The sequence below is a fragment of the Pristiophorus japonicus genome, chromosome 8, assembly GCF_044704955.1.
Source record: "Pristiophorus japonicus isolate sPriJap1 chromosome 8, sPriJap1.hap1, whole genome shotgun sequence".
Taxonomy (NCBI): Eukaryota; Metazoa; Chordata; class Chondrichthyes; family Pristiophoridae; genus Pristiophorus; species Pristiophorus japonicus.
In genome coordinates, this window is record NC_091984.1 from 28,170,102 (window position 1) to 28,188,545 (window position 18,444).

The 18,444-nt window shown below is 44.2% G+C and overlaps 1 protein-coding gene across 4 annotated transcripts in view; it reads right to left on the reverse strand.

Moving 5' to 3' along the window:
- The window catches only part of bcar3 (BCAR3 adaptor protein, NSP family member), a 266,163-nt gene that overhangs the window by 133,865 nt on the left and 113,854 nt on the right, over positions 1-18,444 (reverse strand). For 3 of the 4 annotated variants that reach the window (XM_070886616.1, XM_070886614.1, XM_070886615.1), the window contains exon 3: positions 9,695-9,809. In XM_070886616.1, coding sequence (XP_070742717.1) covers positions 9,695-9,809 — 115 coding nt within the window. Of the gene's footprint in view, positions 1-1,123; positions 1,135-9,694; positions 9,810-18,444 lie in introns of those variants that run through there. The other variant, XM_070886619.1, reaches the window with a different exon arrangement.

Below are 18,444 nucleotides of genomic sequence, written 5' to 3' on the forward strand. Positions count from 1 at the left end.
TCCTCGCATTGAGACACAGAGCCATCAAGCTTGTTTTTTTAACACTCTTTGTTCTTTTAGAATTATGTTGTAATGTGGCTCTTTTTGATTTTTGCCTTTGATTTCTCTGCCCTCCACCTTTCCTTATCTTCTTTCGACCTTTTGCTTCTGCCCCCATTTTACTTCCACCTGCCTCCCTACATAGATTCCCATCCCCTTTCCATATTAATTTAAACCCTCCTCAGCAGCATTAGCAAACACTAGCCAACCCTCATTTATAGTCCATCCCTAGATGCCTTCAGATGGTGGCATGGACCTTCTTGAACCTTTGCAGGCCTTGTGTTGATGGAACTCTCACAATGGTGTTAAGTAACAGATTCCAGTGATGATGAAGAAATGGCACTATACATCCAAGTCAGGAGGTGTGCATCCCCGAATGCCTTTGTCCCGCCATTGGTGGCTGTTCTTTCATCTGTCTAGACTCCAAGGCCTGGAATTTTTTGCCCTAAATCTCTCCACCTCTCTCTCCTCTTTTAAGATGCTCCTTAATACCCATCTATTTGGCAAAGCTTTTTGTCATTCTCCCATATATCTGATGTGGCTCAGTGTCAAATTTTGTCTGCTACGACAAAGTCAGCGCTGTGGGAATACCTTCACCATACAGACTGCAGCAGTTCAAGAAGGCGACTCACCATCATCTTCTCAAGGGCAATTAAGGATGGGCAATAAATGCCGACCTTGCCACGTCCTGTAAACGAATGCGTTTTTAAAAAATGGTCCACTGCCATTCGACTCTTTGAGGTTGTAGCATCTGAGTTTTTCTAACTTTTCCTCAAAGCTCAGATGAAAAAAATATCGATAGGGAGACCCACCCATCCTGTGAACAATTATGTTGTTGCCAATTTAAGTGTATCTAAGGGTTCAGTCATGGCAGGAGAGCTCGGTTGGGTGTTATGCTCCTCCTGTACCATGTGGGAACTCAGGGACGCTTCCGGTGTCCCTGACGACTACGTGTGCGGGAAGTGTATCCACCTCAAGCTCCTGACGGTCCGCGTTACGGAATTGGAGCTGAGGGTGGATTCACTCTGGAGCATCCACGATGCTGAGAATGACGTGAGTATCACGTGTAGTGAGTTGGTCTTACCGCAGGGAAAGGGTCCACAGCCAGATAGGGAATGGAAGACCAGCAGGAAGAGTAGTGCAAGGAAGGTAGTGCAGGGGTCCCCTGTGGTCATCCCCCTGCAAAACAGATATACCACTTTGAGTACTGTTGAGGGGAATGACTCATCAGGGGAGGGCAGCAGCAGCCAAGTTCATGCACCATGGCTGGCTCTGCTGCACAGGAGGACAAGAAAAAGAGTGGGAGAGCAATAGTGATAGGGGATTCAATTGTAAGGGGAATAGATAGGCGTTTCTGCGACCGCAACCGAGACTCCAGGATGGTATGTTGCCTCCCTGGTGCAAGGGTCAAGGATGTCTCGGAGCGGGTGCAGGACATTCTGAAATGGGAGGGAGAACAGCCAGTTGTCGTGGTGCACATTGGTACCAACGACATAGGTAAAAAAAGGGATGAGGTCCTACGAAACGAATTTAAGGAGCTAGGAGCTAAATTAAAAAGTAGGACCTCAAAAGTAGTAATCTCGGGATTGCTACCAATGCCACGTGATAGTCAGAGTAGGAATCGCAGGATAGCGCAGATGAATACGTGGCTTGAGCAGTGGTGCAGCAGGGAGGGATTCAAATTCCTGGGGCATTGGGACCGGTTCTGGGGGAGGTGGGACCAGTACAAACTGGACGGTCTGCACCTGGGCAGGACCGGAACGAATGTCCTAGGGGGAGTGTTTGCTAGTGCTGTTGGGGAGGATTTAAACTAATATGGCAGGGGGATGGGAACCAATGCAGGGAGACAGAGGGAAACAAAAAGGAGCCAAAAGCAAAAGACAGAAAGGAGATGAGGAAAAGTGGAGGGCAGAGAAACCCAAGGCAAAGAACAAAAAGGGCCACTGTACAGCAAAATTCTAAAAGGACAAAGGGTGTTAAAAAAACAAGCCTGAAGGCTTTGTGTCTTAATGCAAGGAGTATCCGCAATAAGGTGGATGAATTAATTGTGCAAATAGATGTTAACAAATATGATGTAATTGGGATTACGGAGACGTGGCTCCAGGATGATCAGGGCTGGGAACTCAACATTCAGGGGTATTCAACATTCAGGAAGGATAGAATAAAAGGAAAAGGAGGTGGGGTAGCATTGCTGGTTAAAGAGGAGATTAATGCAATAGTTAGGAAAGACATTAGCTTGGATGATGTGGAATCTATATGGGTAGAGCTGCAGAATACCAAAGGGCAAAAAACGTTAGTGGGAGTTGTGTACAGACCTCCAAACAGTAATAGGGATGTTGGGGAGGGCATCAAACAGGAAATTAGGGGTGCATGCAATAAAGGTGTAGCAGTTATAATGGGTGACTTTAATATGCACATAGATTGGGCTAGCCAAACTGGAAGCAATACGGTGGAGGAGGATTTCCTGGAGTGCATAAGGGATGGTTTTGTAGACCAATATGTTGAGGAACCAACTTGGGGGGAGGCCATCTTAGACTGGGTGTTGTGTAATGAGAGAGGATTAATTAGCAATCTCATTGTGCGAGGCCCCTTGGGGAAGAGTGACCATAATATGGTGGAATTCTGCATTAGGATGGAGAATGAAACAGTAAATTCAGAGACCATGGTCCAGAACTTAAAGAAGGGTAACTTTGAAGGTATGAGGCGTGAATTGGCTAGGATAGATTGGCGAATGATACTTAGGGGGTTGACTGTGGATGGGCAATGGCAGACATTTAGAGACCGCATGGATGAATGACAACAATTGTACATTCCTGTCTAGCGTAAAAATAAAAAAGGGAAGGTGGCTCAACCGTGGCTATCTAGGGAAATCAGGGATAGTATTAAAGCCAAGGAAGTGGCATACAAATTGGCCAGAAATAGCAGCGAACCTGGGGACTGGGAGAAATTTAGAACTCAGCAGAGGAGGACAAAGGGTTTGATTAGGGCAGGGAAAATGGAGTACGAGAAGAAGCTTGCAGGGAACATTAAGGCGGATTGCAAAAGTTTCTATAGGTATGTAAAGAGAAAAAGGTTAGTAAAGACAAACGTAGGTCCCCTGCAGTCAGAATCAGGGGAAGTCATAACGGGGAACAAAAAAATGGCAGACCAATTGAACAAGTACTTTGGTTCGGTATTCACTAAGGAGGATACAAACAACCTTCCGGATATAAAAGGGGTCAGAGGGTCTAGTAAGGAGGGGGAACTGAGGGAAATCTTTATTAGTCGGGAAATTGTGTTGGGGAAATTGATGGGATTGAAGGCCGATAAATCTCCAGGGCCTGATGGACTGCATCCCAGAATACTTAAGGAGGTGACCTTGGAAATAGCGGATGCATTGACAGTCATTTTCCAACATTCCATTGACTCTGGATCAGTTCCTATGGAGTGGAGGGGAGCCAATGTAACCCCACTTTTTAAAAAAGGAGGGAGAGAGAAAACAGGGAATTATAGACCGGTCAGCCTGACCTCAGTAGTGGGTAAAATGATGGAATCAATTATTAAGGATGTCATAGCAGTGCATCTGGAAAATGGTGACATGATAGGTCCAAGTCAGCATGGATTTGTGAAAGGGAAATCATGCTTGACAAATCTTCTGGAATTTTTTGAGGATGTTTCCAGTAAAGTGGACAAAGGAGAACCAGTTGATGTGGTATATTTGGACTGTCAGAAGGCTTTCGACAAGGTCCCACACAAGAGATTAATGTGCAAAGTTAAAGCACATGGGATTGGGTGTAGTGTGCTGACGTGGATTGAGAACTGGTTGTCAGACAGGAAGCAAAGAGTAGGAGTAAACGGGTACTTTTCAGAATGGCAGGCAGTGACTAGTGGGGTGCCGCAAGGTTCTGTGCTGGGGCCCCAGCTGTTTACATTGTACATTAATGATTTAGATGAGGGGATTAAATGCAGTATCTCCAAATTTGCGGATGACACTAAGTTGGGTGGCAGTGTGAGCTGCGAGGAGGATGCTATTAGGCTGCAGAGTGACTTGGATAGGTTAGGTGAGTGGGCAAATGCATGGCAGATGAACTATAATGTGGATAAAACAGAGACACAGACTATTATCTGAATGGTGACAGATTAGGAAAAGGGACCTGGGTGTCATGGTACATCAGTCATTGAAGGTTAGCATGCAGGTACAGCAGGCGGTTAAGAAAGCAAATGGCATGTTGGCCTTCATAGTGAGGGGATTTGAGTACAGGGGCAGGGAGGTGTTGCTACAGTTGTACAGGGCCTTGGTGAGGCCACACCTGGAGTATAGTTTTGGTCTCCTAACTTGAGGAAGGACATTCTTGCTATTGAGGGAGTGCAGCGAAGATTCACCAGACTGATTCCCGGGATGGCGGGACTGACCTATCAAGAAAGACTGGATCAACTGGGCTTGTATTCACTGGAGTTCAGAAGAATGAGAGGGGACTTCATGGAAACGTTTAAAATTCTGACGTGTTTAGACAGGTTAGATGCAGGAAGAATGTTCCCAATGTTGGGGAAGTCCAGAACCAGGGGTCACAGTCTGAGGATAAGGGGTAAGCCATTTAGGACCGAGATGAGGAGAAACTTCTTCACCCAGAGAGTGGTGAACCTGTGGAATTCTCTACCACAGAAAGTAGTTGAGGCCAATTCACTAAATATATTCAAAAGGGAGTTAGATGAAGTCTTTACTACTCGGGGGATCAAGGGTTATGGCGAGAAAGCAGGAATGGGGTACTGAAGTTTCATGTTCAGCCATGAACTCATTGAATGGCGGTGCAGGCTAGAAGGGCTGAATGGCCTGCTCCTGCACCTATTTTCTATGTTTCTATGTTTCTATGTCTCTTAATCGGTTTGGAGCAATGCTGACAGCCGGCATGGAATCTGCTCGCTAGCTGAAGAAGGGCAGCAGAACGTTATAAAATAGGATAGCATAGAAACATCAGAAGCTGTTCAAGCTACCCTGGTACTTTCACTACTGTCAGGCAAACACAAGGCCTTGTGAAAGAGTGAGCTGTGAGTTAGTATGCAGGTACAGCAAGTAATTAGGAAGGCAAATGGAATGTTGGCCTTTATTGCAAAGGGGGATGGAGTATAAAAGTAGGGAAGTCCTGCTACAACTGTACAGGGCATTGGTGAGACCACACCTGGAGTACTGCGTACAGTTTTGGTCACCTTCTTTAAGGAGGGATACACTTGCATTGGAGAAGAACATAAGAACATAAGAAATAGGAGCAGGAGGAGGCCATTTGGCCCCTCGAGCCTGCTCCTGCTCCTATTTCTCCTCCTGCTCCTATTCAATAAGATCATGGCTGATCTGATCCTGGCTTCAACTCCACTTCTCCGCCCACTCCCCATAACCCTTGACTCCTTTCAAGGGTTCACTTGGTTGAGTCCTGAGATGAAGGGGTTGTCTTATGAGGAAAGGTTGAGCAGCTTGGGCCTATACTCATTGGAGTTTAGAAGAATGAGAGGTGAGTTTATTGAAATGTATAAGATTCTGAGGGGACTGGACAGGGTAGATGCTGAGAGGCTGTTTCCCCTCATGGGGGAATCTAGAACTAGGAGGTATAGTTTCAGAATAATGGGCCACTCATTTAAGACAGAGATGAGGAGGAATTTCTTCTCCCAGAGGATTGTGAATCTTTGGAATTCTCTATGCCAGAGAACTGTGGAGGCTGGGTCATTGAATATGTTTAAGGTGAAGATAGACAGATTTTTGAACTACAGGGGAGTCAAGGGTTATGGGGAGAGGGCAGGAAAGTGGAGTTGAGGCCAAGATCAGATCAATCATGATCTTATTGAATGGCGGAGGAGGTTCGAGGGGCCAATGACCTACTCCTGCTCCTATTCCTTATGTTCTTATGTGACAGTTTAAATGCCCTGACTGGACCATCACAGTGGTGGCTCTGCTATGAGTAGCTCTACCCATACAGACCAAAAGGTGCCATGCTGGAACCATAACATGTAATGATTTAGCCGATTTTAGATGGGGCGCTAGTTCGAAGTGCTACGATGGGCCTCAGTGAAGATGGGAAAGATGCCGTGACTCCCGTGAGTTGTTGGGATCTGGAATGCACTGCCGGAAAACCCAATGGAAGCAGATTCAATAATAACATTCAAAAGAGAATTGGATAAATACTTGAAGGGAAAATATTGACAAGATTATGGGGAAAGAGCAGAAGAATGGGATTAATTGGATAGCTCGAGCAAACAGCCAGCATAGACACTGCAGGCCGAATGATGTTAAGTAACGATTCCAGCGGCGATGAAGGAACGGCGATATACATCCAAGTCATCCCCGATTTCCTTTGCCCCACCACTGGCAGCCGTGCTTTCACCTATCTAGGCCCCAAGCCCTGGAATTTTCGCTCTAAATCTCTAGGTCTCTCTACCTCTCTCTCCTCCTTTAAGACGCTCATTCTGTGCTGTATCATGCCATGATTCTCTGAGTGGAAGTTGGGAAAGGATGGGTTCTGGTGCACGCGTGATGCACTCCACAGTTGAATGGCCTGCCAGCACTCGGGGGCGAAGAATGGCCAACTCCTGTGGAATCGCGCATCCACAAGCAGTGAATCCCATCAGGAGAGGAGAAAACTGGAGAATGAGAAAGCGTGGAAGGAGAAGTGAATTCCTGGGGTGAAGCCTTAGGAAGGGTTTTGTCCTTAGATTCCTTCTGTTAGCCCATAAACTAATTCCCTGTCCGGTGATGGCTGCTGTTAATGATTAATGATTTAGCCTACAGAGCAAGTAAAAGCCTCATTTTGTAGATATATCCTGCTATGCTTTGCTCTGAAACCATAAATGAATTGCAATAAACACATTATCTGCTGCATCTGCAACGAATGTGACAGCAATGTTTCTCAATGCTCTTTGCCAACTGATATTTCCTGCCACACTGTACATCATTGTACTCCAGTCTAATGGCTGCTGGTTCAAATACACATCTGTATGAACAGTGTCAGTTATTTAAACTGTAATGATGTGATTTTATTTTGGCTCGACAAATGTGATGACTCTTTGCTGGGGTGCAGGCCCTCTGGTACTCCTCCCTATCATGGGTGAGCTTAGACAATGAGTATTGCCCAACGAATCCACCATTAACAATATCAGCTAACTTGGGGATCAGGAAGGGATGTTGGGTGATCAGCAGTTTGGTGGGAATAGGGTCAAGGGAGCAGGATGTGGGTCTCATGGACAAGATGAGCTCAGGGAGAGCATGACAGCAGATAGGAAAGAAATGAGAGAATGATGCGATTTCAGGGCTCGGGCAGGGGGAACTTTAGAGGAAATTTGGCTCGGTGGGCTAGGGGAGGGGAAGGAACTGGCAGAGGTCGCTGATCGGATGGTCTCAATCTTAGTGACAAAGAAGTCCATGAGCTCCTCGCACTTGTTGTAGGAGGGGAGGGTGGAGGAGGCAGGGGAGAGGGGTTTAAGAAGACGGTTAACAGTAGAAAAAAGATGCTGTGGATTATCTTTGCATTCCAGGATGATCCTGGAATAGTGAGCAGTTTTGGCAGAGGAGAGCAGGAAGGAAAGCTAAAGTCGCCTCTTGCAATTATGGAGCTCCTTCATCATCCAAGTGGGGTTCCGTCTGACCAAGGCTATTGGAGTATTGGGGTGTATCTGTGATCTGCCGATGCTTCTGGTGAATAGCACTAGGAGGGAAATTGTGGACAACACAACCCGTGATTTTCCATCCATTCATTTTATGAGGGACTTTGGGACACGAGTTTTAACCTGGTCTAATATACTACCTGTATCTCATTTCAATACTGGACAGAAGAAAGTAAGTCTTGCATTTATATAGCACCTTTCATAGCCTCAGGACGTCCCAAAGCACTTTACAACAAATTAAGTACTTTTGAAGTGTAGTCACTGTTGCAATGTAGGAAACACGGCAGCCACTTTGCGCACAGCAAGGTCCCATAAATGGCAATGGGATAATATTGGCCAGTACTCCGTGGAAAACTCTGCTGCTCTTCTTTGAAATAATGCCATGGGATCTTTTACATCCATCTGAAAGGACAGGCAGGGGCCTCGGTCTAACGTCTCGTCCGAAATACGGCACTTCCGACAGTGCAGCACTCCCTCAGCACTGCACTGGAGGGGTGGGGTCAAGCTAGACTATCTGCTCAATCCCATGGAATGGGACTTGAACCCACAACCTTCTGACCCAGCAGTAAGGGTGCTACCACTGAGCCATAGCCGACACCTTTGATCCATAGGGGTCCTCTGTGAAATGAGTTTGGACAGTTACAACCCCATAGCTGGTGTCCTCTGGTCAATGGCATCAAACTGCACAATAATTCAGCACAAATTGGTACTCAATTGGCAACAAAGATGATGTGGGAAATGAAAAGTTCCCGCTGGTGCAACTTGAATATTCTGCGGTTGGAGTTCGAGCCAAGCATGGAGAGTTTTATTCTGAGCTGGCCATGCACTGCCCATCAGGAAAGTGCTCAGGTTCAATATTACGTCCCAAAACTGTTCTAATTCCAAGCACTAAGATCCCTCGCCTCGATGAATTAAAAAAAGTCAGAAAAATTAATCAGCACCATGTTGAACAGAAAGAAACAACTTGCATTTAGTCAGCGCCTGTCATGACCTCAGGGCGTCCCAAAGCGCTTTGCGCCCATTGAAGCACTTTTGAAGTGTAGTCACTGTTGTACTTGAACACAATACAGATAAATACTCTGGATCAGTCAGAAATGTCAACCGACAGCTGGGATTGTTGCAAGCACAATGATTTCGCCATCACAGTAATCCTTTCCGTTCTGCAGGAGGATTTAACGAATCCTTATTGTTGTTCACATCAGTGGAGCGGTGGGAAAGGTAGTGCAGTTTGTCTTATCCTAACAAAAACACACTCCCAAAACACAGCTGCGCTGATGGTGCCCATTGAGATTAGCAGGCTCACCCTGGGTCATCACTTGGTCAGTACAAATCGTGGGGATAAACCTTGGGAGGAAAACTAAAGAAAAGAAAGAAAGACTTGCAGGTATATAACGCCTTTCTCAAATTCAGGACGTTCCAAAGCGCTTTACAGCCAATGATGTACATTTGAAGTGTAGTCACTGTTGTGATGTACGAAACGTGGCAGTCAATTCACCCACAGCAAGCTCCCACACACAGCTTCTGTTTTCAGGTGTTGATTGAGGGATATATATCACAGCCTGGGCACCAGGGAGAACTCCTTTGCTCTTCTTCGAATAGTGCCATGGGATCGTTTACATCTACCCGAGAGGGCAGACGGGGCCTTGACTTTACGTCTCGTCACGGCACCTCCGACAGTGCAGCACTCCCACAGTGTCAGCCTAGATATTGAGCTCAAGTTGCTGGATTTGGGGCTTGAACCCACAACCTTCTGACTCCGAGGTGAGAGTGCTGTCAACTGAACCATGGCTAACAATTATTGATGCATTTTATTCACGACCAAGCTTTCATTATAATTGGATCATTATCATGAGGGAGGATAATTTCAGCAGAAAACGTGTATCAACCCCCCAGTGAACATGGACCTGGACCACGGCCCAATGATAGTCTACAATGACTGAAATCTGAGCCAATTAGTTTGTAAATGACTGTCCCTCCACACACACACACACACACACACACACACCGTAAAGGTTTAGTGCTGATCTACCTTTCCGTCTCTCCCTCTCCTGAAGCTGGAAGATGCTGGATACAATATGAGTCCTGTGTGTCTGGTTCTGAATTCCCAGCTGCCTCAGATTGGACTCTGTCAAATGCAGCAAATCCTGGAGAGAAAACGGAAGAGTGAGTGACAAGTTAAAAGGCATAACAGTAAATCAGAGTGTGATCTGTATATTGTATATATCAGACTGTGATCGGTATATTGTATATACGAGAATGTGATCGGTATATTGTATGTACTAGACTATGATCGGTATACTGTATATATCGGACCGTGATCGGTATATTTTATATATTGGACTGTGATCAGTATATTGTATATACCAGACTGTGATCGGTATATTGTATATATCAAACTGTGATTGGTATATTGTATATTGATTGGGACAAATTTAGTGTGAAGGGTATAGAGGGTGCGGAATTCTTAAATGCATTAAAGAGAACTTTTTGAGTCAGTATGTAGCAAGCCCAATACGAAAGGAGGTGGGGGTCTTTGATTTAGTTTTGGGGAATGAAGTTGGGCAGGTTGAAGGGGTATTAGTGGGAGAGCACTTGGGTGCCAGTGACCATAATTCAGTCAGATTCAAGTTGGTTATGGATAAGGACAAGGATAGGCCTGGAATAAAAGTTCTGAATTGGGGAAAAGCTAATTTGCTAAGTTAAGGAGTGATTTGGCCATAGTGAACTGGAAACAGCTACTTGTGGGTAAATCAATGTCGGAACAGTGGGAGACATTCAAGGAGGAGATCCGGAAGGTACAGGCCAAACATGTGCCCTTAAAGAAAAAGGCTGGGAAAAATAATTCTAGAGCCCCCTGGATGTCTAGGGACTTACAGGGGGGGGATTAAGAAAAAAAAGGACGCTTATGTCATATACCAATGGCTAAATACTTTAGAATCTTTAGAGGAATATAGAAAGTTAAGAGGCAAAATTAAAAAGGATATTAGGAATGCTAAGAGAAAGCAGGAGAAATTCTTGGCCAGTAAAATTAAGGAAAACCCTAAGATGTTCTATAAATATATTAAGAGTAAGAGGGTAACTAAAGAAAGCGTAGGGACTATTGGAGACCATGAGGGTAATCTTTGTGTGGAGGCGGAAAATGTTGGGAGGGTTCTTAACCAATACTTTGCATCTGTTTTCACAATGGAAAGGGGCAATGCAGATACTGCTATTGAGGAGGAGTGAGATCTTCTGGATGAAATAAATATAGTCAGAGAGGAAGTATGAAGGGGTTTTGCAGCTTTGAAAGTGGATAAGTCCCCAGGCCCGGATGAAATGCATCCCAGGCTGTTGAGCGAAGTAAAAGAGGAAATAGCAGAGGCCTTAACCATCATTTTCCAGTCCTCTTTGATCTGGACATGGTGCCGGAGGATTGGAGGACTGCTAATGTAGTACTCTTGTTTAAGAAGGGAGAAAGGGACAGGCCGAGTAATTACAGGTCTGTCAGCCTAACCTCAGTGGTGGGAAAATTATTGGAAAAAATCCTGAAAGACAGGATAAATCTACATTTGGAAAGGCAAGAATTAATTAGGGACAGTCAGCACGGATTTGTTAAGGGAAGATTGTGTTTGACTAACCTGATTGAATTTTTTGAGGAGGTAACCAAGAGGGTCGATGAGGGTAGTGCGTAGGATGTAGTATATATGGACTTAAGCAAAGCTTTTAATAAGGTCCCACGTGGTGGACTGGTCATGAACGTTAAAGCCCATGGAATCCACGGCAAAATGGCAAGTTGGATCCAAAATTGGCTTGGAGGTAGGAAGCAAAGGGTAATGGTTGATGGATTTCTTTGTGACTGGAAGGATGTTTCCAGTCGGGTTCTGCAAGGCTCAGTACTGGGTCCCTTGCTTTTTGTGGTATATATCAACGATTTAGATTTGAATATAGGGAGTATGATTAAGAAGTTTACAGACGACACTAAAATTGGCTGTGTGGTTGATAATGAAGAGGAGAGTCATGGGCTGCAGGAGGATATCCATCTACTGGTCAGGTGGGCAGAGCAATGGCAAATGGAATTTAATTCAGAGAAGTGTGAGGTGATGCACTTTGGAGGGCTAATAAGGAAAGGGTATACACATTAAGCGGTAGGCCACTTACTAGAATGGTTGAACAAAGGGACCTTGGAATGCTTGTCCACAGATCCCTGAAAGTAGCAGGCCAGGTGAATAAGGTGGTTAAGAAGGCATACGGAATGCTTGCCTTTATTAGCATATAAGAGCAGGGAGGTTATGCTTAAATTGTATAATATTTTGGTTAGGCCACAGCTGGAGTACTGCGTGCAGTTCTGGTCGCCGTATTATAGGAAGAATGTGATTGCACTCGAGAGGATGCAAAGGAGATTTACTAGGATGCTGCCTGGAATGGAGAATCTTAGTTATGAGGACAGATTGGATAGGCTGGGTTTGTTCTCCTTGGAACAAAGGAGGTTGAGAGGAGATCTCATTGAGGTGTACAAAATATTGAGGGGCCTGGACATAGTGGATAGTAAGGGCCTATTTCCATTGGTGAAGGGGTTTATTACGAGGGGGCATAGTTTGAAGGTGGTTGTTGGAAAGTTTAGAGGGGATTTGAGGGGGGGGGCTTCTTTATGCAGAGGGTTGTGGGGATCTGGAACTCGTTGCCTGGAAGAGTGGTGGATGCAGAAACCCTCACCACTTTTAAGAGGTGGTTGGATGGGCACTTAAAGTACCATAACCTGCAGGGTTACGGGCCTAGAGCTGGTAATTGGGATTAGACTGGATGACCTTTTGTTGGATGGCGCAGATATAATGGTAAGTACTGCAGGGAATTGAATATGGCCAGGGTGATCTCCTGGACTAGTTTCGATCGCCTGGATGGGTCGGAGAGGAATTTTCCCAGATTTTTTCTCCCAAAATTGGCCTGGGTTTTTATCTGGTTTTTGCCTCTCCCAGGAGATCACATGGCTTCAGTTGGGGTGGAGTGTAGAATGTTTCAGTATAAGGGGTGTCGCAGTTGTGTAAAGCGGACTGGTTGGGCTGGGTGCTCTTTGCCTTTCCGTCATTGTCCATAGGTTTATATGTAACCTTTAGGGCTGCTGAACAAGGGCTGTGCGGTTTTTTGTTGGCCAGCATGGACACGATGAACTGAAATGGCCTCCTTCTGCGCTGTAAATTTCTATGTTTCTATATACCAGACTGTGATCAGTATACTGTATATATCAGACTGTGATCTGTATATTGTATATATTGGACTGTGATCGGTATATGGTATATATCGGACTGTGATCGGTATACTGTATATATCAGACTGTGTTCGGTATATTGTATATATCACACTGTAATCGGTATACTATATATATCAGACTGTGATCGGTATACTATCTATATCAGACTATGATCAGTATACTGTATGTATCGGATTGTGATCAGTATACTGTATATATTGTACTTTGATCAATATATTGTATATATTAGACTGTGATCAATATATTGTATATATAAGACTGTGATCAGTATACCGTATATATCAGATTATGATCGATATACTATATACATTGGACTGTGATCAATATATTGTATATATCAGACTGTGATCGGTATATTGTATGTATCAGATTGTGATCAATATACTGTATATATTGTACTGTGATCGGTATACTGTATATATCAGACTGATCAGTGTAATGTATATATCAGACTCTGATCGGTATACTGTATACATTGAACTGTGATCGGTATATTATATACATTGGACTGTGATTGGTATATTATATACATTGGATTGTGATCAATATACTGTATATATGAGACTGTGATTGGTACATTGTAATATATTGGACTGTGATCGGTATACTGTATATATTGGACTGTGATCAATATACTGCGTATATCAGACTGTGATCAGTATACCACACAGATCAGATACATTGGACTGTGATTGGTATATTATATACATTGGATTGTGATCAATATACAGTATATATGAGACTGTGATCGGTACATTGTATATATTGGACTGTGATCGGTATACTGTATATATTGGACTGTGATCAATATACTGCGTATATCAGACTGTGATCAGTACACTGCACAGATCAGATGGTGATCAGAATTTCTTGTACATATCAGATAATGATCAGTAAACGGTGTATATGATCATTATTTTGTATATATCAGATTGTGAACAGTTTTCTGTATATTATGATCTGTGTACTGTATTGTGTTAGATGATCAGCATCGCTTACATACAAGTCTGTGATAAATATACAATATCAGGCTGTAATCAGAATTCTGTACATATCAGGCTGTGATCAGATGTTTCTATGTATATCAGATCATGATAAGCTCCATATGAAAGTCTATTAATTAAACTTAAAACTATAGTTAAGTAATTGGCTGAAAGTTAGAAAACAATGGGTACTTCGTAGAGAAATTATATCGGGCTGGGAGGAAGTACTATAAGAACATAAGAACATAAGAATTAGGAACAGGAGTAGGCCATCTAGCCCTTCGAGCCTGCTCCGCCATTCAATAAGATCATGGCTGATCTGGCCGTGGACTCAGCTCCACTTATCCGCCCGCTCCCCGTAACCCTTAATTCCCTTATTGGTTAAAAATCAATACTTGAATACATTCAATGAGCTAGCCTCAACTGCTTCCTTGGGCAGAGAATTCCACAGATTCACAACCCTTTGGGAGAAGAAATTCCTTCTCAACTCGGTTTTAAATTGGCTCCCCCATATTTTGAGGTTGTGCCCCCTAGTTCTAGTCTCCCCGACCAGTGGAAACAATCTCTCTGCCTCTATCTTGTCTATCCCTTTCATTATTTTAAATGTTTCTATAAGATCCCCCCTCATCCTTCTGAACTCCAACGAGTAAAGACCCAGTCTACTCAATCTATCATCATAAGGTAACCCCCTCATCTCCGGAATCAGCCTCGTGAATCGTCTCTGTACCGCCTCCAAAGCTAGTATATCCTTCCTTAAGTAAGGTGACCAAAACTGCATGCAGTACTCCAGGTGCTGCGGCCTCACCAATACCCGATACAGTTGCAGAAGGACCTCCCTGCTTTTGTACTCCATCCCTCTCGCAATGAAGACCAACATTCCATTTGCCTTCCTGATTACCTGCTGCACCTGCAAACTAACTTTTTGGGATTCATGCACAAGGACCCCCAGGTCCCTCTGCACCGCAGCATGTTGTAATTTCTCCCAATTCAAATAATATTCTCTTTTACTGTTTTTTTTCCCAAGGTGGATGACCTCCCACTTTCCGACATTGTATTCCATCTGCCAAACCTTAGCTCATTCGCTTAACCTATCTAAATCTCTTTGCAGCCTTTCTGTGTCCTCTACACAACCCGCTTTCCCACTAATCTTTGTGTCATCTGCAAATTTTGTTACAATACACTCTGTCCCCTCTTCCAGGTCATCTATGTATATTGTAAACAGTTGTGGTCCCAGCACCGATCTCTGTGGCACACCACTAACCACCGATTTCCAACCAGAAAAGGACCCATTTATCCCGACTCTCTGCTTTCTGTTCGCCAGCCAATTCTCTATCCATGCTAAAACATTTCCTCTGACTCCGCATACCCTTATCTTCTGCAGTAACCTTTTGTGTGGCAACTCAGCAGAGGAGGACAAAGGGTTTGATTAGGGCAGGGAAAATGGAGTACGAGAAGAAGCTTGCAGGGAACATTAAGACGGATTGCAAAAGTTTCTATAGATATGTAAAGAGAAAAAGGTTAGTAAAGACAAACGTAGGTCCCCTGCAGTCAGAATCAGGGGAAGTCATAATGGGGAACAAAGAAATGGCGGACCAATTGAACAAGTACTTTGGTTCGGTATTCACTGAGGAGGACACAAACAACCTTCCGGATATAAAAGGGGTTGGAGGGTCGAGTAAGGAGGAGGAACTGAGGGAAATCCTTATTAGTCGGGAAATTGTGTTGGGGAAATTGATGGGATTGAAGGCCGATAAATCCCCAGGGCCTGATGGACTGCATCCCAGAGTACTTAAGGAGGTGGCCTTGGAAATAGTGGATGCATTGACAGTCATTTTCCAACATTCCATTGACTCTGGATCAGTTCCTATGGAGTGGAGGGTAGCCAATGTAACCCCACTTTTTAAAAAAGGAGGGAGAGAGAAAACAGGGAATTACAGACCGGTCAGCCTGACATCGGTAGTGGGTAAAATGATGGAATCAATTATTAAGGATGTCATCGCAGTGCATTTGGAAAGAGGTAATATGATAGGTCCAAGTCAGCATGGATTTGTGAAAGGGAAATCATGCTTGACAAATCTTCTGGAATTTTTTGAGGATGTTTCCAGTAGAGTGGACAAGGGAGAACCAGTTGATGTGGTATATTTGGACTTTCAGAAGGCTTTCGACAAGGTCCCACACAAGAGATTAATGTGCAAAGTTAAAGCACATGGGATTGGGGGTAGTGTGCTGACATGGATTGAGAACTGGTTGTCAGACAGGAAGCAAAGAGTAGGAGTAAATGGGGACTTTTCAGAATGGCAGGCAGTGACTAGTGGGGTACCGCAAGGTTCTGTGCTGGGGCCCCAGCTGTTTACACTGTACATTAATGATTTAGACGAGGGGATTAAATGTAGTATCTCCAAATTTGCGGATGACACTAAGTTGGGTGGCAGTGTGAGCTGCAAGGAGGATTCTATGAGGCTGCAGAGCGACTTGGATAGGTTAGGTGAGTGGGCAAATGCATGGCAGATGAAGTATAATGTGGATAAATGTGAGGTTATCCACTTTGGTGGTAAAAACAGAGAGACAGACTATTATCTGAATGGTGACAGATTAGGAAAAGGGGAGGTGCAAAGAGACCTGGGTGTCATGGTACATCAGTCATTGAAGGTTGGCATGCAGGTACAGCAGGCGGTTAAGAAAGCAAATGGCATGTTGGCCTTCATAGCGAGGGGATTTGAGTACAAGGGCAGGGAGGTGTTGCTACAATTGTACAGGGCCTTGGTGAGGCCACACCTGGAGTATTGTGTACAGTTTTGGTCTCCTAACCTGAGGAAGGACATTCTTGCTATTGAGGGAGTGCAGCGAAGGTTCACCAGACTGATTCCCGGGATGGCGGGACTGACCTATCAAGAAAGACTGGATCAACTGGGCTTGTATTCACTGGAGTTCAGAAGAATGAGAGGGGACCTCATAGAAACGTTTAAAATTCTGACGGGGTTAGACAGATTAGATGCAGGAAGAATGTTCCCAATGTTGGGGAAGTCCAGAACCAGGGGACACAGTCTAAGGATAAGGGGGAAGCCATTTAGGACCGAGATGAGGAGGAATTTCTTCACCCAGAGAGTGGTGAACCTGTGGAATTATCTACCACAGAAAGTTGTTGAGGCCAATTCACTAAATATATTCAAAAAGGAGTTAGATGAAGTCCTTACTATTAGGGGAATCAAGGGGTATGGTGAGAAAGCAGGAATGGGGTACTGAAGTTGCATGTTCAGCCATGAACTCATTGAATGGCGGTGCAGGCTAGAAGGGCCGAATGGCCTACTCCTGCACCTATTTTCTATGTTTCTATGTTTCTACCTTATCGAATGTCTTTTGAAAATCTAAATACACCACATCCATCGGTACACCTCTATCCACCATGCTCGTTACATCCTCAAAGAATTCCAGTAAATTAGTTAAACATGATTTCCCCTTCATGAATCCATGTTGCGTCTGCTTGATTGCACTATTCCTATCTAGATGTCCCGCTATTTCTTCCTTAATGATAGCTTCAAGCATTTTCCCCACTACAGATGTTAAACTAACCGGCCTATAGTTACCTGCCTTTTGTCTGCCCCCTTTTTTAAACAGAGGCGTTACATTAGCTGCTTTCCAATCCACTGGTACCTCACCAGAGTCCAGAGACTTTTGGTAGATTATAACGAATGCATCTGCTATAACTTCCGCCATCTCTTTTAATACCCTGGGATGCATTTCATCTGGGCAGGGGACTTGTCTACCTTGAGTCCCATTAGCCTGTCCAGCACTACCCCCCTAGTGATAGTGATTGTCTCAAGGTCCTCCCTTCCCACATTCCTGTGACCAGCAATTTTTGGCATGGTTTTTGTGTCTTCCACTGTGAAGATCGAAGCAAAATAATTGTTTAAGGTCTCAGCCATTACCACATTTCCCATTATTAAATCCCCCTTCTCATCTTCTAAGGGACCAACATTTACTTTAGTCACTCTTTTCCGTTTTATATATCTGTAAAAGCTTTTACTATCTGTTTTTATGTTTTGCGCATGTTTACCTTCGTAATCTATCTTTCCTTTCTTTATTGCCTTCTTAGTCATTCTTTGCTGTCGTTTAAAATTTTCCCAATCTTCTATTTTCGCACTAACCTTGGCCACCTTCTACGCATTGGATTTTAATTTGATACTCTCCTTTATTTCCTTGGTTATCCACGGCTGGTTATCCCTTCTCTTACTGCCCTTCTTTTTCACTGGAATATATTTTTGTTGAGCACTATGAAAGAGCTCCTTAAAAGTCCTCCACTGTTCCTCAATTGTGCCACCGTTTAGTCTGTGTTTCCAGTCTACTTTAGCCAACTCTGCCCTCATCCCACTGTAGTCCCCTTTGTTTAAGCATAGTACGCTCATTTGAGACACTACTCCCTCATCCTCAATCTGTATTACAAATTCAACCATACTGTGATCACTCATTCCGAGAGGATCTTTTACTAGGAGATCATTTATTATTCCTTCCTCATTACACAGGACTAGATCTAAGATAGCTTGCTCCCTTGTA